The sequence below is a fragment of the Tachyglossus aculeatus genome, chromosome 2 (assembly GCF_015852505.1).
Source record: "Tachyglossus aculeatus isolate mTacAcu1 chromosome 2, mTacAcu1.pri, whole genome shotgun sequence".
NCBI classification, from domain to species: Eukaryota; Metazoa; Chordata; class Mammalia; order Monotremata; family Tachyglossidae; genus Tachyglossus; species Tachyglossus aculeatus.
In genome coordinates this window covers 18666111-18689739 of record NC_052067.1, presented here as the reverse complement: position 1 = coordinate 18689739, position 23629 = coordinate 18666111, and the positions used below count along the sequence as shown (strand labels likewise).

Sequence of the window (23629 nt, the reverse complement as noted above, 5' to 3'; positions counted from 1 at the left end):
GAATAAAGTACATTCATCTCCCAGAAAGCATTTGGAAAGCATCTTCTTGAGCTTCCCCTCCAGGAAATTCTCCCGACTTGTGTGAACAGAGACTCATTAGTTCAGGTTTCTTGTGTGTTTTGCCCCCAAAGCATACCTTGTTCCCGGGGCTGAAGCTGAAAGGAAAGAGGTGTGAGGGAGTCTTTTAGACTGTGAGCACACTGTTGGGTAGGGACTGTCTCTATATGTTGCCAACTTGTACTTCCCAAGCGCTTAGTACAGTGCTCTGCACACAGTAAGCGCTCAATAAATATGATTGATGATAAATACGATTGATGAGGGAGGCCACCAGCAGGTGTGCCTGGCCCCAGCTCCGGGACCTGGTCGGAGAGCCCAGGGTTGCCCGGATTCTGAACAGCTAAGCCCAGAGAGCTAGGGATCAGCCCTAGCAGATCCTGGCAACCAAGCGAGAAGCAGCTTGGCCTAGAAACGGCTGGACTGAGAGTCAGGAGAATTGAGTTATAATCCCTACTCTTCCACTAGCCTGCTGGGAAACCTCAGACAAGTCACTTAACCTCTCTGTGCCAACATTTCCTCATCTGTAAAATGGGGGTAAGATACCTATTCTTCCTCGGCCTTAGACTCTGAACCCCATGTGGGGCAGAGGCAGTGTCTAAACTGCTTATCTTGTATCTGCACCAGTGCTGAGCATAGTGCTTGGCACATAGAATCCATGCCTTAGCATCCTCCAATAGTTGCCCATTTCTCTCTGCGTCAAGCAGAAACTCCTGACCAATTCTGTCAATTCTCTCCCTCCCACTTATCCATTCTCTTCTCCCACTACACCCAGCTCTGACTCTTCTTTCCTGTCAGGCTAACCTCCTCACTCTGTTGCTATTGATGCCTGTCTACTTGTTTTGTTGTCTGTCTGCCCCTTCTAGACTGTGAGCCCGTTGTTGGGTAGGGATTGTCTCTATCTGTTGCCAAACTGTACTTTCCAAGCTTAGTACAGTGCTCTGCACACAGTAAGCGCTCAATAGATACGATTGAATGAATGACTACTCACTGGGCCTCATTCTTTTTTCTCTGACTGCTAACCCCTTCTTCACACCCGTCCCCTCTACCTGAAACTCCCTTCCTTTTCATACCCAGCAGACAAATGCTGTTCCCATCTTCTCCAACAGGCCTTCCCCAAATCATGTCTAATCACCCCATTTTATACCACCCCCCAACTCACAAATCAGAACCTGTGCACCACCTGACAGGAGGGATCATGTCTTCTAATTCTGTTCATTAATAATGATGGCATTTGTTAAGCGCTTACTTTTACAAAGCACTGTTCTAAGTGCTGGGGGGGAATACAAGGTGATCAGGTGGTCCCACGTGGGGCTCACGGTCTTAATCCCCATTTTACAGATGAGGTAACTGAGGCCCAGAGAAGTTAAGTGACTTGCCCGAAGTCACACAGCTGACAAGTGGCAGAGCCGGGATTAGAACCCATGACCTCTGGCTCCCAAGCCCGGGCTCTTTCCACTGGGCCACGCTGCTTGTCTTTTAATGTTCACTCATTCAGTCGTATTTATTGAGCGCTTACAGAGCCCTGTACTAAGCTCTTGGAAAGTACAATTCAGCAACAAATAGAGACAATCCCTGCCCAACAACCGGCTCACAATCTACTCCCCCAGGTGTTTAGGACAGTGCTCTGCACAGAGTAGGTGTGTAATAAATACTATTGATTGATTGACTGTTGGTACTTGGAGACCATGCTCTAGGTTCTGGCCCTGTCACAGGAGATATTATTATCTGTATTTCCACAACGTAGGCAGAGGAAATAGCTACAGAAATGCCTGTGGGAGTGTTTCTAAGCCCTAGTTTCCAGCTCCTTAAAATGCTGCAGTGGGGTTGAATAAGTGAAACAGAAAATCACTGAGGTGTGGGCTAGGCTGTTCCAGCCTCCGTTATGCCATTCTGTTTGCAAAAAACAATTTGAAAAATGTATCGTGGTTCCGAGTGGCTCTGCAGCTTCCTCCCGCCGTTCTCCCTTAACCTGACCCTGAGCCTAAGCCGGGGTCAGTCGGCGCTTTCTTAAGCCTGTGTCACAGTTCATTCGGAAATTGGCACAGAGAGAGAGAGAGAGAGAGAGAGAGAGAAAGAGGATGGAAAGGCTGAGTTTTATACAGAATTTATTCCACGAGGCAAATTGAATTATTTGATTATTTTAGACGCAGTCAATTGAACTTCCCTTTCCGGAGGAGTATGATTATTTAATGATATTAGAGCTTCCCTATCGGGAGGAATATACGTATGTGTTAAAGTGTGGCAAAACTCCCAGGTCCCACCCAGGTGGAATTCACTTATGATTTGTTCGCTGTGGTGAGGGGATTAGCTCTCACCCACGTGCACTTCCCACTCGGGAGGAATCCACGTATGCATTACACACCCGTGGTGAAGCCCCTAGCTCTTCCCCACGTGCACTTCCCACTCGGGAGGAATCCACCTGTGTGTTACACACCCATGGTGAAGCGCCTAGATTCCTGCATTCGGCAGGATGGGACACTCACCTATCCCACAGTGGGTGGGTTTCTCACGCTCTGGGCAAAGGAGACCTGCATCCAGGTGCTACGAGTCTCCATCCACTGCACAGAAGGTCAGAGGCTGCCGGTATTTACCACCTGTGCTCCCAGGCCATTCCAGCTTCCGGCCTCAGTTTACCCAACCTCCGCCCTTCCCCCTCCTCCATACCTAATTTGATTGGCACAGGGGTGAGGGACACCTTCTCTATTCCCAGTTTGGGCTGTCAATCTAGCAGAGAAGCAGCGTGGCTTAGTGGAAAGAGCCCGGGCTTGGAAGTCAGAGGACATGGGCTCTAATCCCAGCTCCTCCACTGTCAGCTGTGTGACTTTGGGCAAGTCACTTAACTTCTCTGGGCCTCAGTTACCTCATCTGTAAAACGGGGTTTAAGACCGTGAGCCCCACGTGGGACAACCTGATAACCTTGTATCTATCCCAGTGCTTAGAACGGTGCTTGGTACATAGTGCTTAACAACATCATCATTATTATTATTTACCAATCTAATCTAATTTTGGTTGTGGGGGCGGTATCCCACCCACACTTCTGAGTTCCACCTGCTGCCTCGGGGGTCACGAGATAGCCTTTGACCTTGAGATGGTGGGGGCCCTAGGGTCACTTTGGGGCAGCCTGTTAGTGTAAAAATTGTAGCCCCAAACCTTATCACAGGTGTAAGTGCAGTAGAAAAGATGGGTGTGTCTTCCAGAAGTTTTCTTGTTTATTCGTGTTTTCTTACTGTGCGGAAACTAGATTGCTCTTCATTGAGACGTAACTGAAAAACCTGTCAGGATATTTTGAAGGGTTTCTGAGCTACCGTGGTCTTGCTCTCACGTCTCAAGATGAATTTGTACGTCTTCCTTGTGACAGGAGCCACGTACGCGGAGGAGTGTAGTCAAAAAGCTAAATGTTTAGCTCAGAAAGCAAACAAGCCATGGCGATTGCTAGACAGGCCCATTTCCCAGAGGGCATCTCTACAATGCAGAAAGCATTTCTTTAGTGGAAAGAGCTAAGAGGAGAACCTTGTAATTTGCTATGTCCTGTCTGTTCCCGGTTTGATTGCCAGCCCTCTTAGTCTTTTTATTGCCCAAATAAGCAAGTTGTTCCTGCCTGCTTCTGCTATCTTGCTACCTTCATCTCAAATGCATGAGGACTGTCTCAGGGATGTCTTGCACACCATTAATGTTCCAACAGTCAGACAGGGAACAAATTAATGACCCGTGGAGCGGCTGACAAACATGGATCGAGCTGCAAAGAATGCTCAATACCGTATTTTCAGTAGGTAACAGGCAACTTGTATTTTGGTCTAAATGGGTAAGACTCCTCGGGGCCTCCTTTCTTCATCTTAATTTTATTCTAGTCTCTTCGTTCGGTCGGATTTATTGAGCGCTTACTGTGTGCAGAGCACTGTACTAAGCGCTGGGGAGGTTCAGTACAACAATAAACAGATACATTCTCTGCCCACAACTTCTCCTTTGGTCATTTCAGTGCTTAGAACAGTGCTTTGCACATAGTAAGCACTTAATAAATGCCATTATTATTATTATTATTATTTCTCCTTCCCTCTTTTCCCTAGTCTCATTTATTTCTTCCCTCTTTTCTGTGTGTTCTTGGTTGAGTGCATATGACTGGGTTACCCATTTTTTTCTTTCCTTACTGTGTTTTTTCTCTCTGAGATGGGTGTTGGCTATTAGCATCAATCTTCTTATCATCAATCTCCTTATTGGACAGTCACCCAGACGGCAGTAAGGATCCAAATTTCAGTGGAATTACTGCTTTCCTTTCCCCTGCAAGAATATCAAGTTAAATACACACATAAAACAACCCCTCCCACACACACCCCCGCCAAATCCTTGTCAAACCATACATGCAGTAAATGTTTAGCTCAGAAAGCGAACGTTTGGTTTCAGTGGATGGTGATGATGGTGTTTGTTAAGTGCTTACTATGTGCCAAGCACTGGAGTAGATACCAGGTAATCAGGTTGTCGCACATAGGGCTCACAGTTGGAGAAGTAGCGTGGCTCAGTGGAAAGAGTCCGGGCTTTGGAGTCAGAGGTCATGGGTTCAAATCCCGACTCCGCCAATTGTCAGCTATGTGACTTTGGGCAAGTCACTTAACTTCTCTAGGCCTCAGTTCCCCCATCTGTAAAATGGGGATTAAGACTGTGAGCCCTGCGTGGGACAACCTGATCACCTTGTAAGCTCTCCAGCGCTTAGAACAGTGCTTTGCACGTAGTAAGCGCTTAATAAATGCTATCATTATTATTATTATTATTAACTTCTCTGGGTCTCAGTTCCCTCATCTGTAAAATGGGGATGAAGTCTGTGAGCCCTATTTGAGACCCCCTGATTACCTTGTATCTCCCCCAGCACTTAGAACAGTGCTTTGCACGTAGTAAGCGCTTAACAAATGCCATCATTATTATTATTCTTAGTATTATGATCAACCCCCATTTTACAGATGAGGTCACTGCGGCCCAGAGAAGTTAAGTGACTTGCCCAAAGTCACCCAGCTGACAAGTGGCGGAGCCAGGATTAGAACCCACGACCTCTGACTCCCAAACCCGGGCTCTTGGCACTAAGCCCCGCTGCTTCTGGGGTTCAGCGTCAGCGGAGGAATCCCAGCAGCATTGGGCCAGGTGTCGTTCTGTCTTTGGGGACCCCATGCATCAACCACAGAGGCAGGAATCTGACTGCGGCTGCAGCTGAGCTGTAAAGAAGGTGCTTTGGGGTAAAGACATCATCATCATCATCATCATCATCAATCGTATTTATTGAGCGCTTACTATGTGCAGAGCACTGTACTAAGCACTTGGGAAGTACAAATTGGCAACATATAGAGACAGTCCCTACCCAACAGTGGGCTCACAGTCTAAAAGGGGGAGACAGAGAACAAAACCAAAAATATTAACAAAATAAAATAAATTGAATAGACGCAGGTCACTGTCAGTGGCTCTGGCCAGAGCCCAGTGGGACCTGCAGTCTTCAAAATTAAGTGGCCCAGAAATCATCATCATCAATCGTATTTGAGCGCTTACTGTGTGCAGAGCACTGTACTAAGCGCTTGGGAAGTACAAGTTGGTAACATATAGAGACAGTCCCTACCCAGCAGTGGGCTCACAGTCTAAAAGGGGGAGACAGAGAACAAAACCAAACATACTAACAAAATAAAATAAATAGAATAGATATGTACAAGTAAAATAAATAGAGTAATAAATATGTACAAACATATATACATATATACAGGTGCTGTGGGGAAGGGAAGGAGGTGAGATGGGGGGGATGGAGAGGGGGACGAGGGGGAGAGGAAGGAAAGGGCTCGGTCTGGGAAGGCCTCCTGGAGGAGGTGAGCTCTCAGTAGGGCCTTGAAGGGAGGAAGAGAGCTACCTTGGCGGATGGGCAGAGGGAGGGCATTCCAGGCCCGGGGGATGACGTGGGCCGGGGGTCGATGGCGGGACAGGCGAGAACGAGGTACGGTGAGGAGATTAGCAGCGGAGGAGCGGAGGGTGCGGGCTGGGCTGGAGAAGGAGAGAAGGGAGGTGAGGTAGGAGGGGGCGAGGTGACGGGCAGCCTTGAAGCCCAGGGTGAGGAGTTTCTGCCTGATGCGCAGATTGATTGGTAGCCACTGGAGATTTTTGAGGAGGGGAGTAATATGCTCAGAGCGTTTCTGGACAAAGATAATCCGGGCAGCAGCATGAAGTATGGATTGAAGTGGGGAGAGACACGAGGATGGGAGATCAGAGAGAAGGCTGATGCAGTAGTCCAGACAGAAATGCTTGGCCTTAGAAGCACCTGCTTTTTCCCCTTCCCCCTCCCTTCTGGGTCAGACCCCTTGCCACCTGCAATGAGAGAGTGGTCTTTGGTTCAGTGGTAGCACAGTGAATCCCCAGGTTGCTTTCTTCTCCTTCCCTTAACTCCACCAAATTCCCCAAATATTGTGAGGTTAGACTTGTTTCCCAGGAGTGGGCACATTGAGAGCTTGGGTTTCCATTTTCAGGGGGAAGCATACAGATAGTACAAGGCACTAAGATTCATCGTGCAAAGATGGCTGAACTTGGAGACCAGAACCTTGTATGTTGAACCACCGAGATCATGTTCTTCATAATTAGTGTATTTGACAACAGAAAAACACATTGGCTCTAGTTACCCTGATAACTCAGATAAAGTGCGATTTGGGGCCTCAAGTAGCCATATTGTATTTTTGGGCAAGAACTCTCATTTTACATTTGCTACATCCTGAACATTCCATCCAAGATAAAATGGAAACTTTTTAAAGGTAATAATAATAATAATGTTGGTATTCATTAAGCACTTACTATGTGCCAAGCAATGTTCTAAGCGCTGGGGTAGATACAAGGTAATCAGATTGTTCCACGTGGGGCTCACATTCTTCATTCCCATTTGACAGATGAGGTAACTGAGGAACAGAGAAATCAGTGACTTGCCTAAGGTCACACAGCTGACAAGTGGCAGAGCTGAGATTAGAACCCATGACCTCTGACTCCCAAGCCCGTGCCCTTTCCACTAAGCCACGCTGCTTCTGAGGCACAGAATTAAGTCTGAGTACTTCATTATATTCCTGGTGTGTACTGCCATCAGACACCCTTTCACCTCATAATAATAATAAGAATTACAGTATCTGTTAATAATAATAATAATAATAATTTTGGTATTTGTTAAGCGCTTACTATGTGCAAAGCACTGTTCTAAGCGCTGGGGGGTGGGGACAAGGTGATCAGGTTGTCCCACATGGGGCTCACAGTCTTAATCCCCATTTTACAGATGAGGGAACTGAGGCGCAGAGAAGTTAAGTGACTTGCCCAAAGTCACACAGCTGACAATTGGAAGAGCCGGGATTTGAACCCATGACCTCTGACTCCAAAGCCCGGGCTCTTTCCACTGAGCCACGCTGCTTCGCTTACGATGTGCCAGGCGCTGGTTTAAGCGCTGGGGGGGATACAAGCAAATCGGGTTGGACACCGTCCCTGTCCCATGTGGGGCTCACAGTCTTGATCCCCATTTTACAGATGAGGTAACTGAGGCCCAGAGAAGTGAAGCGACTTGCCCAAGGTCACACATACTTCCCAAGCGCTTAGTTGTACTTCCCAAGCGCTTAGTACAGTGCTCTGCACACAGTAAGTGCTCAATAAATACGATTGATGATGATGATGAGTGGCGGAGTCGGAATTAGAACCCGTGACTGTCTGACCCCCAGGGTTTTGCTCTATCCACTACACCATGACGCTTCCCAGTCAAGTACAATAGGAATCTTGTTAATATTATAAAATGTATTTTATATTTGGGCAGACCTGTAAACTATACTACAGAAAAGAGGGGAAGTCAGCGACTGCTTCGCGTAATGCTCTGGATTGGTGGGAGGGGCAGGTAAAGGGGCCGATTGTGAGAAGCAGCATGGGCCTGGGAATAGGAAGGTCATGGGTTCTAATTCTGGCTCTCCACCACTTGTCCGCTGTGTGCCCTTGGGCAAGTCACTTAGCTTCTCTGTGCCTGTGACCTCATCTGTAAAATGGGGATTGAGACTGTGAGCCCTGCGTGGGACACGGACTGTGTCCAGCCCAATTAGCTTGTCTCCACCCCAGTGCTTAGTACAGTGCCTGGCACAGAGTAAGCGCTTAACAAATATCATGATTATTATTATTATTATTATTATGTCATGTCAACCTGGGGATGACTGATAGGGACCAGCCCCAGGTAAGTCAGGGACTGAGTTTGACCTGATTATCTTGTGTCTACCCCAATGCTCCGTCCAGTCCTTGGTACATAGTAAGCACTTAACTAATCCCACAGTCATTATTATTGATAAATGATCATTATTATTAATTATCCGGTGACAATCCAGCTCTGCGATATTTTGAAAATACATGTATGTAAAACATACATAATGTAAATTATTCAAAAGGTAATTCTAATTATATATGCTATGTAGAATAAGAATGACCTTTTTCATGCTTTTCATTGTTGATCTCTTTACGAAGATCAAATGTTGTTAGAAGTTCATCTTATAAATATCCCAGCGGATTTTTAAAGAACAGATTTTTTCCAAAGCTCACACAGTGCCTGACACTTTTGGAATTGGGGGTGATGCATTATTTGCAAAAAAAGTGAATTGAATTTTTAGGAAGGGTAATTCTAGTCAGGTAACAAAACACATAGTGAAACTTCAAAATGGCTTGGGGTTCCAGCTTTTAGCAATGTTGGCAATTTATTCATTCAGTCGTATTTATTGAGTGCTTACTGTGTGCAGAGCACTGTACTAAGCGCTTGGGAAGTACAAGTCGGCAACATATGGAGACGGTCCCTACCCAAATACATCATTTTAGTCCACATTAAGCCAGTTCTCAAAGCACTTGAGAATTACTGAAGGTCAATAAGGTCAATTGATATTTTCTCAAAAACACTTCAGCCACTTAATCTTAAAAAAAGTGCACCTATCTTTGTATTGTTTCATTCTTTATGATGGAAACTGTTTCTCACAACCCTACTTTCATGGCGTAGTGGATAGAGCATGGGCTTTGGAGTCAGAAGGTCATGGGTTCTAATCCTGGCTCCACCACTTGTCTGCTGTGTGACCCGGGACAAGTCACTTCACTTCTCTGGGCCTCAGTTACCTCACCTGTAAAATGAGGCTTGAGACTGTGCCCAACCCAATTTACTTGTATCTACCCCATCATCATCATCAATCGTATTTATTGAGCGCTTACTGTGTGCAGAGCACTGTAGTAAGCGCTTGGGAAGTACAAATTGGCAACATATAGAGACAGTCCCTAGCCAACAGTGGGCTCACAGTCTGCGCTTAATAAATACCATAGTTATTATTACTTTCACTGGAAAATACATGCCCTTAAAATACCCTTAAAACAATCACAAACAAAATGCAAAGATGAAATTTGGAAGATATTTTGGTTATTATTATTATTATTATGGTTATTATTATTAAGTGCCATCGAGTTGTTTCTGACTGGTTACTCTGGTGGAAATATGCTGATCTTAGAAAGAGACTAGGATTCAAAGTGTGCAGCTGGTGGGGTGGGTGCCTTTTTAGGGTAGTAAAACTGATAAATGAGTTATAAAGTCTGTCTTTTCTTCTGCACCTCAACCAGCTTATTAAGCCAGGCACACCACAAAATGTTTATGTTAAAGCCGGGAAGAGTCTGCAGCAGTTTCAGCAGATTTTCTCCATGCTTTTAAACAGAGGTAGAGGATTTGGTTTTGTGGCACATTGAGTTTTGCAGCTGTAGCAATTTGGGTGTCAGGTTTTTCCCAAGCCAACTGTTCGGAAAACCCAGCCCAACATGGAGTTTCTCAGCCCTCTGTAAAGAGCTAGCCTCTCTCATTTCTCCTTGACAACAGTTATAGTGGTAATGATGATAATAATGGTAATAATAATGACAACAGTAGTGATAACCGTCTCTATATGTTGCCAACTTGTACTTCCCAAGCGCTTAGTACAGTGCTGTGCACACGGTAAGCGCTCAATAAATACGATTGAATGAATGATAATTGTGATATGTTTTCAGAGTTTACTAAATGCCAAGTACTGTTCTAAATTCTGGGGTAGATACAAAATAAGAAGATCAGACACAGTCCCTTTCCCAATCTAGGGGAGAGGGAGAAGGTGTATTTATTTAATCTCCATTTTACAGGTGAGGAAACTTGAAGCACTGAAAAGTTAAGTGACTTGAGAAAGGTCACGCAACGGGCAAGTGGTGGAGCCAGGATTAGAACCCAAGTCCCCTGGTGCCCAGGCTCTTTCCACTAGGCCATAAGAGGTTGGTGGGTCTGAGGAATAAGGGCGGTTGGATTTTGTAATGATCTGTCTTTTAGACTGTGAGCCCACTGTTGGGTAGGGACTGTCTCTATATGTTGCCAATTTGTACTTCCCAAGCGCTTAGTACAGTGCTCTGCACATAGTAAGCGCTCAATAAATACGATTGATGGTGATGATGATCTGTCGAGCAGCACGTTTTGTGTAAAAACAAGGGGGTGAAGCATTTTGAAGCTATGTGCCAACAGTAAATGATCCATTTAAGGATGGGTTGCTGTATTATGCCCCAGATATCTGTGAGCTGCCTTTAATGGTATTTTTAAAGGAACATTTTGCTTTTCTAATTAACCATCTCCGCTCATTAAGCATGGTAGTTGCACTTGATTTGAAGCCCAAATGGGAAGATATGAATGACCCAGGCCAGGTCTGATCTGCACAGGACATAGTGGATTGATGCTAATTAGTTGCCAAAGTGGGCTTCATCATTTGTAATTTCCAGACTGCCCGGGCAGCCCAACTATCCGGAAAGTTGCCAACACTGTGCCTCTGTCTGGGCTCAGAGATAAGGCCTGGCTCGGGCCAAAGAGGGCTGGAGAGAGCTAGTGTTTGTTGCCTGTCTGGGAGGCTGCACTAAATCCCTCAAACAATCAATCAACGGGATTTGAGTGCTTAATAATAATAATAATGATGGCATTTATTAAGCGCTTACTATGTGCAAAGCACTGTTCTAAGCGCTGAAATATGGAACGCTTCACGAATTTGCGTGTCATCCTTGCGCAGGGGCCATGCTAATCTTCTCTGTATCGTTCCAATTTTAGTATATGTGCTGCCGAAGCGAGCTTAATGTGTATGGAGCACTGTACTAAGCACTTGGGAGAGTGCAATAGACCTGGTAGCTATGCTCCCTGCCCCTAAGGAGTTTACAATCTAATAATAATTATGACTATTATGGTATTTGTTAAGCACTTACTACGTGCCGGGCACTGGACTAAACACTGGGATGCAAATCGGGTTGGACACAGTCCCTGTCCAACATGGGGCCTCAGTCTCCATCCCCATTTTACGGATGAGGTCACTGAGGCTCAGGGAAGTGAAGTGACTTGCCCAAGGTCTCAGAGCAGACAAGTGGTGGAGCCGGGATTAGAACCCAAAGACCTTCCAACTCCCAGGCCCGTGCTATAGCCAGCACTCCATGCTGCTTCTCTAGTGGTGTACAGTCTCTTCTCTGCATATCAATCAATCAGTCGTATTTATTGAGCGCTTACAGTGTGCAAAGCACTGTTCTAAGCGCTGAAATATGGAACGCTTCACGAATTTGCGTGTCATCCTTGCGCAGGGACCATGCTAATCTTCTCTGTATCGTTCCAATTTTAGTATATGTGCTGCCGAAGCGAGCTTAATGTGTATGGAGCACTGTACTAAGCACTTGGGAGAGTGCAATAGACCTGGTAGCAATGCTCCCTGCCCCTAAGGAGTTTACAGTCTAATAATAATTATGATTATTATGGTATTTGTTAAGCACTTACTACGTGCCGGGCACTGGACTAAGCACTGGGATGCAAATCGGGTTGGACACAGTCCCTGTCCCACATCAGTCTCCATCCCCATTTTACAGATGAGGTCACTGAGGCTCAGGGAAGTGAAGTGACTTGCCCAAGGTCTCATAGCAGACAAGTGGTGGAGCCGGGATTAGAACCCAAAGACCTTCCAACTCCCAGGCCAGTGCTGTAGCCACTCCATTCTGCTTCTCTAGTGGTGTACAGTCTCTTCTCTGCATATCAATCAATCAGTCGTATTTATTGAGCGCTTACTGTGTGCAGAGCACTGTACTAAGCGCTTGGGAAGTACAAGATGGCAACATATAGAGACAGTCCCTACCCAACAGTGGGCTCTCGTCCTTGTAACTTAAAGGCAGGTGACAATCCACCCTCACTCGCAGTGTTGCTCAGACTATTCCAGCCATGTACAGTAAGCAGAGTTTCCACGGACCCAACAAATACTATCGCAGAGCGAGAGAACCAGAAATATTGGCATTTGAGAGCCTTGGGGCCGTGCCACAGTACAAGGCGCTTGGGAAGTTATCCTTGCCCTCAAAGAACTTACACTCTAACCGAGGGACAAACCTAAAAAATACAATTAGAGTGATCAGAGCTGGAGATCTGTGACTTGTTCTCATTCCTTCATTCATTAGGGAAGTATAGTGGCTCAGTGGAAAGAGCCCGGGCTTGGGAGTCAGAGGTCATGGGTTCTAATCCTGCACTTGGCTGCTGTGTGACCTTGGGCAAGTCACTTAACTTCTCTGTGCCTCAGTTACCTCATCTGTAAAATGGGGATTAAGACTGTGCACCCTACGCGGGACAACGTAATTACCTTGGATCTCCCCCAGTGCTTAGAACAGTGCTTGGCACATAGTAAGTGCTTAACAAATACCATCGCTATTATTATTATTATTATTTATGCATTCAATCGTATTTATTGAGCGCTTACTGTGTGCAGAGCTCTGTACTAAGCGCTTGGGAAGTACAAGTCGGCAACATATAGGGACGGCCCCTACCCAACGACTGCGGTCCCGGCTGTTCTTGCTTTTGAAAACGATCAAGATTTAGCTAATCACCTTGTGGAAATTGTTGCAGGATTGCGGAACGAGACTTTTCAGGAAAGGAACTGTGGGCCGCTGCCCATAATCACCCAGAGGGCAAGGGTTCTCTTGAGAAGGAGCGTGACCTAGTGAGAAGGAGTGTGGCCTAGTGGATAGAGCACGGGCCTGAGAAACAGAAGGACCTGGGCTCTAATCCTGGCTCCACTCCTTGTCTGCTGTGTGACACTGAGCAAGTCACTTCACTTCTCTGGGCCTAAATTCCCTCATCTGTAAAATGGGGATTTAGACTGTGAAATTTTGCAAACCGGGCCCTCCGGGTGCAGCCCACAGGGACAGTCAGGTCACCCGCTGTCCTGCTGGGAGTCCATCTCTGTCCCATCAGGGGCACCGACCCGCAGCGATCCCTGGAAAGGCTCGAGTTGCCGGTCACCACCTCAGGATGGTTTCCAGCAGCGAGAGAATCCCGCATCCAAGTACGCAGAGTCCCCACCCTATGGTGAAAGTAATTGTTTTTCTCTCTCTCCCGCAGAATGTGAATGGCATAAAGTACCACGCCAAAAATGGCCACAGAACACAGATCCGTGTCCGCAAGCCATTCAAGTGCCGCTGCGGGAAGAGTTACAAGACCGCTCAGGGCCTGAGGCACCACACAATCAATTTCCACCCCCCAGTGTCAGCGGAGATCATCAGGAAGATGCAGCAGTGAAAATGCCGGTCTGAACTGTGCCAAGAAACCCTCACCAGCAGTTGCTGATTTTGGAAACAGCCACCTTCTTTTCAGGGGGCGCTTTCACCAACCCGCCGGAGAAAATGAAATGCATGCTTTCACGTTTCTGTCATTTTGGAATGATGTATCTTTGTAGAGTTAATGATTTTTGTACATTTGCACATGTAATCACCATACCCATTTTCATTACTTCGATATAAGGTGCTAAACAGGGAAGCCGAGATTCTTCAGAACGCGTTCCCTCCGGCAAAGCGAGGGCTAAGGATGCGTTGCAGACGATTTAGGTGTCTTACAGTGTTATTGGGGAAGGGCGGGGGGGGAGGGGGAAGACGGTGCTTAGATCAGTGGAGATGGCAGTAATGTGACAGAAGTTTTTCAGCAGGGCGATTCACGCGTGCGATCCAGACCGAAAGAAACCTACCGCTAGCCACCCGGTTAACACGCCTTACACGATGGGAGTCCGTGTCTGTCGGGAGCCAGGCGATAAGGACGGTAAATATAAATTAGAAAGAACGTGTAACATAATATGCTAAAAATATTTTCATACTTAACATGCGTAAAGAGATGTGCTTTCGGTGTTTTATATTACCTTGCAAATCCTTTTTTTCCCCTTTGAAATGCTGAGAATCTTGCCATTCGAACTAGCAAACAATCACTTTAGAGTTTTTACTTTTTTTTTCTTTTGTACAAGCTGTATGAAGTTTGCGTCCCTCAGACATTCAAGGACCAAGATCCCAGTTCAGTGAAATATCTTCCCCGGTAATCAACTCTTAAGAAACACTTTGAAACACTTAAGTGCAAATTTTTTTCTCAAACGTAACTCTACCTTCATCTTCAGATGAAGTTTTAAAGCACTTTGTAGTTCTCTATTGCCAACGGATCTAATGTTTTATGTGTTGCCAATCCTTGCAGCCGTGGCACTAAAACGGGCCTGTGGGTGCAAGTAAAAATTACCATTTGCAGCGTGTTTCAAGAAGGAACATTTTGCATTGAGAATTTCTATTGACCCTCCTTCAAGGGTGTTTTGTTTTTGTGATTTGATGGGGGGTGGGGAAGGCCTCCTCCTTTGCCTCCTACAGTCGGTGTCTGCGTTCCAGTTGGAGTTGTCTGTTTAGCTTTCTTAAATCCCTTTGCCGAAATAAGACGTTGAGCCTTACTGACAGTTAAGTGTTTCATGCAGCAGCAGGTGGTCAGTGAGTGAGGGCAAGTTGCACTGGGACCATTCCTGAACGTCTTCTTGCTGACAATACCGTCCTGCCTTGGTCCCACAAGTGCTATTCTTTACAGCTCAGAGCTTTACCGTTGTCCGACTGATGTAGAGCAAAATTTGGACGTCAACCTCCCCGCAAAGCGACACAAATTTGTGACAGAACCGTCTTCTCTCCCCTCCCGCGGGCCGTCTGAGACCCCTGAGGGGAAAGTTCTGTCCACAGCTGGGGAGCAGGCAGGTCTCCCCGGTTTTAGGACTCTGCGAGACTTTGAAAGGATGACGATTATCTGGGAACCAGATGTGAAAGCTTCTACTTTCACAACACAAATCCCTTGTATGGAGATTTTTTTTTTTTTAATGAGATTAAAAATGGCCTCTAAACGATAAACACAGCCTCCAGTCTCCCAGAGGTGATGGGAGTTCGTTTTGTAGCGTGGGTTCAAAGGACGATCCGGACACGAGAAGCAAAGAGTAAGTGCATAAAGCGGTTACTGGGCTATTTTCTATTTACTGTTAATTATGGCAACAAATTAGGCCCATCAAAGTATCATTTGGCTCTGCTCCTTCTAGCACAAAAAACCGCAGGCTGGATCAGTCAGTTCAACAATCATAAAACAAAGTCATTGTTGCATGTAACTCCCTTTCAACTATAAAACAAATTCCAGTTGCTATTTACCTTTTTGTTGTGACAGTATTACTAAACAGGTAAGGATGGGACTATTTTGATATACTGTGTATAGTGAATGTATTGTACTGTGTCTGTGAAAACTGTGCTTTAAATTATATTTTCATATGTTTTGTTGGGGACAAAATACATTGAAATTATCAGAGGTTTGTTTTAGAACTGAAGGCAACTTAATGAATCAAACTTCCTGTCGAGAAAGCTCCTTATAAATGTAAATCGAATCATGTTTAAAATAAACTGCCTCTGACCCAAAACAACTGACTTGGTATTCTTATTAGGTTTTCAGTTTGTATGTTACTTTCCAGCAAAGGTCAAGCGCATTTTATGTCAAATGTCTAAACCCGGATAGCAGACAACATATCCGGTGTCCCCTCTATCATCACAAATTGACCTAACACTGCTTTTTTATCTTTTAACGTTTTAATCCTCCTTTCAGTATCGGGCTGCTGTTGATTTGCTGGGTTCCACTTTGCTCAGCTCCATTTACCTCTTCCTCCTATATTGTAAAAGGATAACAGAGATCAACCTGTCATCTCACAAGGAGCTTAGGTAAATAACTAAACATCTGTGCCATGGGGAGGGTTTTACTTTCGGCGTGTGGACAGATATGGCTGAAGACTTTGAAGAACGTTCTCTCCGCATCACGTCTGTCTGGAGAGAAAATGATCCGGTGATGGAAGAGGCAGTCATACAGTGGGTCCAGCTGTGAGTACGATTACACAATCTCTCCTTAACGTAATATCCCTTAAGAACACATCCCCCGGGTGAACTGCCTGTACTTCAGATCGGTAAAGAAAAAGAAGTCGGCATGCAATTAAAATACACTAAGAGGCTTAAGGGGATCTGCATTGTCCAGTATGGAAGAGAGGACCTGGGTTCTATTTCCATCTCCTCCACCCTGCTTCTGTGTGACCTCTCCATGCCTCGGTTCCATCACCTGTAAAATGGGGGATCCGATACCTGTTTTCCCTCCTACCGAAACTGTGAACCCCATGTGGGAAAGGGACCAGGCCACACTTGTTCCAGGGGTTGGTACAGTGCTCAGTCCCCAACAGGCATTTTATTACTACTAGAACAAGGTTTTTATAGTAAGATTTCCCAGAAGGCAACCTGTACGTTCGAGAACAGCTGGGAAACTCCTAAATGGGTGATGTCAATCAATCAATCAATCAATCGTATTTATTGAGCGCTTACTATGTGCAGAGCACTGTACTAAGCGCTTGGGAAGTACAAATTGGCAACACATAGAGACAGTCCCTACCCAACAGTGGGCTCACAGTCTAAAAGGGGGAGACAGAGAACAGAACCAAACATACCAACAAAATAAGATAAATAGGATAGAAATGTACAAGTAAAATAAATAAATAAATAAATAGAGTAATAAATATGTACAACCATATATACATATATACAGGTGCTGTGGGGAAGGGAAGGAGGTAAGATGGGGGGATGGAGAGGGGGACGAGGGGGAGAGGAAGGAAGGGGCTCAGTCTGGGAAGGCCTCCAGGAGGAGGTGAGCTCTCAGCAGGGCCTTGAAGGGAGGAAGAGAGCTAGCTTGGCGGAGGGGCAGAGGGAGGGCATTCCAGGCCCGGGGGATGACGTCCTTATAGAAGTGTGTGTGACTGTTGAATGGGCTCCACCGAGCCCAAAGCCAGGCTAGGAAACAGGAGCGGTTGGACAGGCAAGCCTTGTACCCCATGCCTGGAAAGCCCAGGTCCCGTATGGACACTGTAGCCATCTCTAAGCCCCCAACAGGTGCACCATTCGTTCATTAAATCGTATTTATTGAGCGCTTACTGTGTGCAGAGCACTGTACTAAGCACTTGGGAAGCACCACTCTCTTGTAGCACAAACAGATATATGCCAAGAGGTAGGCACTGAGACTGAAAACAAAATCACTCAGTGCTCTTGAATGAGCCTTTTCTGCTTTATTTCCATTTATTCTGATGACTTGACACCTGTCCACGTGTTCTGTTTTGTTGTCTGTCTCCCCCTTCTAGACTGTGAGCCCATTGTTGGGTAGGGACCGTCTCCGTATGTTGCTAACTTGTACTTCCCAAGCGCTTAGTACAGTGCTCTGCACACAGTAAGCGCTCAATAAATACAATTGAATGAATGAATGATGGAGGAGGGTAGTACACCTCTTTTTACATTTTAACCTTTTGAGATACTGTCTCTAAGAAGGCATGCTTCCTTAGTTTAAATCCTTTGTATTTTTGTCAGATGCCAAACTCTTCCATTGGAACGGTAAAATTAATAGCATGAAAATTCAAACAGGATTCTCCAAGAAGAAACTAGCTCACGCTGAAAGAAGCACAGAGTTTCCTGGAACGCTGTAACAAGTAAAATTATTCATTGAAGACGGTAAACTCAAAATCAGGTCATGCTTTACTATTGAAAATTAATTAGATATTAGCATAGCAAAAAAACACTCCCACAGGATCTGAGTGCTTATTTTACCTTTAATGAAATAAGACTACTGTACAGTAAGATGAGCAAATTCAAACTGAACACATTATTTTGATTTTAGTTTGCTCGCATTTAGTAATTGCTTAGATGTAAGATACGTTATCTTACAGAATGTGCAAAATTAAAAAGCCCCAGAAACACCGCAGCAAATGATTTAATATGAAAACATCTACATTAAGAGCATTGCTTTTGTAGACTTCTTCCATGAAATATAAACGTAACTGTAAGTTTATTTTAATTATTAAATCTAATCTTAGCGATTCTTTTAACTCATAAAAATACCACCTTTAAGCAAAGTGTGCTTTCTTAGACTAATTATACGGCTAACGTTTTAAGTCAAGAGCTATTTGCCGTATTGTAATCAATCATAAAATAATAATTTGCATGAGGTTGCTAGAAGATGTTTAATTTCATATAACCATGCCCCGAAGTTAACAGAAAGATTCTTTCTGCTGTCAAGTTTCCTTAACAGTAAGAAAACATGTTTGCTATTTTTTGCACCAGTTAAATCAAAACCACCCCTTTAACCTTTATTCAAACACTATCCACACACAGGGAAATAAATAAAGATACATACACCAGATAGTTCTCTCATAGCAGTTAAATTAAGAGACTAAATCGATATTTGTTGTTAAGCTCAAGATTTATCCTGACCCTAATTACACTGCAGATGACTGGATATTTAAAAGAAGCATGTAGTCAGAAAAACATAGCAGAGTGGCCAAAAAGTTACATTTTTGGCTCCTGATGGGGTCTGCCTAATGAGGATTTTTTTTAATGCTAAACTTCAGGAATTCGTAACAGAAGCGACTTTTCTAGTCAAAGTTTAAAACATTCTGATCAAAGTGGGTCTGCACATGCCTTTCAAACCTCTGCTGATCGTAGTCGGGGGCAAACTGTTCGCTGCACATGGGACACACCTTCCAGTGGCTCTCAACGTGCTCTTCAAACTTAGTCTGGTCGTAGTTGGGAGGAAACATCACCTCACAAAGGGGACACTTCTTACGAACATCAAAGCTTGAGAAAGAAAAGGAGAGGAGACGACGATTATTCAGGATTACCCATTCTCCGGAAGATCCCAACAAACCTTCTGGGATCTTCTACCTGCTCAGCTCGATGTGTGACCTTGGACCAGTCACTTAACTGCTTGGGGCCTCCATTTCCTCACCTGAGAAAGGGGGATTAAATACCTCTTCTCCCTCCTCCTTAAGACTCCGAGCCCCATAGGGGAAGTTGTCTACCTGATTATCTTGTATCTATCCCTAGCGCTGATCGGTACCACAATTATTATTATTATCACAAAGAGGATAACAGAGCTAACCTGCACCTGTGCCCACCACAAGAAAGAGCCTCCCCCAGGCCTGGAGTCTAGCATTGGACCCACAGCTGACAACTGAATGGAAGGTACATCTTGATCATCCCTTGGAACTAATGGGAATGAATGACTTTCTAATCTCAGATTTCACTCATATTGGGTAGCCAAGGGGCTGGAAGATCTGTTTTGAAATTTATTTATTTTTTTTTTTAACACAGAGATTTCCCCCAATAACCTGAGTCACTGGGAAAAGCCATCCCCAGCTGCCCTTGTGTAAAGGAAACAGGGAGCACATATGCCTTTCTAGGAGCTGGCCGGCTCCAGGTTGTCCTGGCATGCACCCGGGGAAATCCAATCTGAAGAGCTGCTGAGCTTTTTAATGCACCTTTGGATAAACATGATGTAGTAACCACTGTAATGGCTCCAGTTCCCTTGAAATTACTCTCCCTGCTCATACACTTCTATGCTTAGCATATGACATGCTTAGTACAAGCTCTAAACTTAGATTCACAGCAAGGTTGGCAAGGAAGGTATTTTTGAACTTCAAATTCCAAAAATACCATCATTACGTTCTATGAAATGAAGGCCCACTGGCACCATGCCTCAACTTATATGTAACTAAAAATAGCATTTTCATGATGGAATCCTAACAATGACAAAACCTGGAATGCTCCAGCAGAATTAGTCTGCTTAATAACTGTGGGCTTCAAAAATTGCACATCCACACAATCAGTTCTGCCCTATAGACATTGGATTAAAATTACCTGGAATCAAAGCAAAAGCCACTTCCGTGCTCATGTAAAAGCTGACTTTGAGGATCAGGAATGGTAAGTACGTTCTCATCATCATCCTAAGTTTAAAAAGCAAAGTTTAAATGCTTCATCAAAAAATAGGTACCTTAATACAATTACACAACTTATGTGCTACTAAAACTGCTTCATATTCTTGGGATACGTTTTCAATGAACTTTGTTTTGGAAATACTTTTGAGAGCATATGGCTTTCAGGGTAAAGGGGCTTACATTTTCTTGGCCTTAGGATTTGGGGAGTTTGTGGCTAGAGTGGGAAGCGAGTAATGATCCAAGTGGAAAACCTGTGTTCTCCAGTGAAGGCAGAGCCCCAAACTACGAGTGGTGCAATGCTGTTTGAAGGACTGAAACTCAAAAATGTGTGATTGACAATAGGTTGTCAAGTAAAACTCTTAAATATCTGTCAACTTGAATTTGAGTGGAAAAGAAAACACTAATTTGGCCTGGCCCGCCTGCTTCTTTCCAGAGGTCAGTTTGAATGATCTGTATCTGCTGCTACCATCAGCCAAGCATGTCACACACTTCACATTGCAGTCAGGCACGTCAGCTAAATTGCCCTCTTTGGCTGCTTCCTCTCATCAACTCTGTCACTCAAGCTCTCCTTCCCTGCACGCTAACGGCACATAAATAGCTGCAGTGGGCACTGATGAGGATCTCCACGCTGATGGACAATCAGGATTTACCTCAAAGCTTCCTGCAAGAGTTAGCCAGGCACATCTCTCGTTGGATGGGATCCTGAAAAGCGAACCCCGATATGACGTTCGGAAGCTGAAACACTGCAGCATAACCTTTCCCCCATACCTGGATTGTTTCTAGTAGCTCATTTCTGACAGGTGAAGAAACGAGGGCTAAATGTGCTTCAGTCTGCATCACCGTAACAGCTAAGGAAAGGAATAGTGGGGCAGGAAAATTACGGGCAGCGTGAGGTTGAGAAATCGAATGCTGAAGCAGCTTTTTGGCATACAGACCAGCTTCCATTCTCTAGGTTGTCTGCTACATCTCTGTCCACTTTATAGGCAAGAGGGACCGCAAACCAGTGCTCCCGTTACACCACTGCAGAGCTCAGATTGCTGGCAAAGCACCTGAAATAGCTTTCTGAAACTATCAATGGTATTTACTGAGTGCTTACTATGTGCAGAGCCCAGTACTAAGCGCTTGAGAAAGTACAATACAACAGAGTTGGAGAGATACGTTCCCTGCCCCCACTGAGTTAACATACTACTCTGGCTCCCTCATTTTTCTGGAAACAGAACTTGCGTGAATAATGGAATGCACATTAATTCATCCCAGTAGCTCATATAATCTTCATGTAAAGCAAACAAATGAGGGACTTATTCCTCTCTATATGAAAGAAGGTGAAAAATGAAGAGTATGGCCCTTAATCAGGCACTGAAAATAAAGTGCTTTGTTAGGAAAAAAGAACCACCACAAAGAGATTTGAAGAATCTGTTAGCATTTTTCTCCCTCATTCCTTTGAAATAACAGCTGTTGGTTTCCACCATTTTAACACTTTCATTAAGCAGCTAGTGGTGCTTGCTGCAGCAGATGCTAGCCTCACACAACTCACCCGAGCTCACTTGTGTGCTAAGCACTTGCAGAGGATGAGAATTAAAAACTCGTCACCCTACCTCCTCAACTTCATAAACAAAAAACCCCATGCATTTCCTACTCCCCTCCACATATGTTCCATCTTCCACTAGATACCTTGAAGTACTAAGGAAAAAGATGTTTTACATTTTGACTAGTATTAGAGAGTCCCATTTTCCCAGAGCCTAAGATAAACACATTTGGAAGCAATTCATTCTTTCAGGTTACCACGGTAGTTTGATGAAGTAGTATCGCCCTAGATCCCCCAAATTCCTCTCTTATTGCCAAAGAGCATGACTTGAGGGGGCATGGCTAGGAGAAAAACTGGGCTCACGCTGCACTTAAAACGGCTAAAATAATCTTCAGCTAATTCACAAATGGTTACAGAAATGGCAAATCGTGCCCTGGCTATAACTGTTTCAAAAATCCCCTCAAATTAAATATTTTGCTTAACCCTTAACATTTCAATCATTGTAACTATGTTACAATCCACTACTCCCTCATCTGTCTACATTCTGCTGATACTGACTGTCCCCATTATATTCCTCACCGTTATAGCCAGAAGGCACTCTTTGCACGCACGGTTCTGCTTACAGTATGAATTGGTTGCCAATGGACTCCAGGCGGGCAAGCAAAGCTGGATTGTTGTCATTTTGTTTTGAAGGCAGAGCTCTTCCCCTTAAGAAGTCACTAAACGACACATGACAACCAAAGCACACTCCTTTGTTGCTTAAGAAGTTGTAGCCCGAGCAGCAAAATCAAGTGTTAAGGCTCCCCTCTGGCATTAAGATGAGTTTAACTCAAGAAATCAGGATTCAAGACCACTTAGCATTGATTCTAAATGCACCAGTGCCGAACAGACAGCATTCCAGATGAAGGGGTTAATGACTCCCAGCTGTACTCCCGGAACAATTACCCAGCCTGCTTGGGCAAAAATGGTTCGCAGACAACCAGCCCCATGCCAATTCCACCAGTTGTATTAAGGACATTCTTTTGAAGCTCTGACGGGAATTGTTAATAGATGTGTTGAAGTGTTAAGAGCTTAGAAATTAGACTGCAATTAGTCATTACAAATAGGTCAAAATTCTCAACACAGGCTCTTTGGACTGCTAGCTAACACTATTGTGATACATGGGAGAATTTTCAAAGACAACAAATACCATCACGTATCCAGACACAAGTTAAGCATTTGGCCTCTTCATCCTCCCTTGAATTACCTTTTTACATCGTTAAGACTCCACATTGCGAGTTTCTACTTTCTGGGCCACTGTAACTGGGCAAACCCCTGCCAGTTGTAATCCCTTAAGGAAATTACTCAGTTGCTAAACCACCGGGGCTGAAGTAGGACAAAAGAGGGGCCAGGCAGCAATCAGAGGGAGAACAAGGAAGAGGCTGAGGAGCTGTTTTAATGAAAAGAAAGCTCATGAAGAGGAAAACCTCCACAATGAGGAAGTTTAGGAAGGGGGGATGATTTGTCTAGTACTGACAGTAGAATCCCCTCTCAAGACGGCACCTGAAGAGTTTCCAGTAGTCTGCCAGTCTCGACTACAGGAGGGAGAGTCAAGCAGAGGCCTACCCATTCCATTCCTAGCTTGTACATATCTATTCTATTTATTTTATTTTGTTAGTATGTTTGGTTTTGTTCTCTGTCTCCCCCTTTTAGACTGTGAGCCCACTGCTGGGTAGGGACTGTCTCTATATGTGGCCAACTTGTACTTCCCAAGCGCTTAGTACAGTGCTCTGCACACAGTAAGCGCTCAATAAATATGACTGATTGATTGGCCAGTGGCTAGCGAGCGGAAGGCAATCTGCTACAAGTCAAAACTCACCCAATGCTGGGCAGCAGCAGTATGGGAGAGAGTCGAGGGCGGAGACTCGAGTTTACTGCGTGGAAGGCG

The 23629-nt window shown here is 44.8% G+C and overlaps 2 protein-coding genes and 2 non-coding genes across 6 annotated transcripts in view; 1 reads left to right on the top strand and 3 right to left on the bottom strand.

The window, feature by feature from the left end:
• The window catches only part of JAZF1 (JAZF zinc finger 1), a 347271-nt gene extending 333312 nt beyond the window's left edge, over positions 1-13959 (top strand). Inside the window, exon 5 of the mRNA XM_038769107.1 lies at positions 13460-13959. Coding sequence (XP_038625035.1) covers positions 13460-13636 — 177 coding nt within the window. The 3' untranslated portion in view covers positions 13637-13959. The remainder of the gene's footprint in view (positions 1-13459) is intronic.
• Positions 11067-11171, bottom strand: LOC119924498. The gene has a single exon (XR_005449209.1). It is a non-coding gene; the product is annotated as a U6 spliceosomal RNA (small nuclear RNA).
• Positions 11623-11727, bottom strand: LOC119924520. The gene has a single exon (XR_005449231.1). It is a non-coding gene; the product is annotated as a U6 spliceosomal RNA (small nuclear RNA).
• Positions 13960-17996: 4037 nt separating the features above from the next.
• TAX1BP1 (Tax1 binding protein 1) overlaps positions 17997-23629 on the bottom strand; it is a 76800-nt gene continuing 71167 nt past the window's right edge. For all 3 annotated transcript variants that reach the window (XM_038760355.1, XM_038760347.1, XM_038760364.1), the window contains exons 17-18: positions 20101-20186; positions 17997-19038 (exon numbers count right to left, since the gene is read on the bottom strand). In XM_038760355.1, coding sequence (XP_038616283.1) covers positions 18837-19038; positions 20101-20186 — 288 coding nt within the window. In that variant the 3' untranslated portion in view covers positions 17997-18836. The remainder of the gene's footprint in view (positions 19039-20100; positions 20187-23629) is intronic.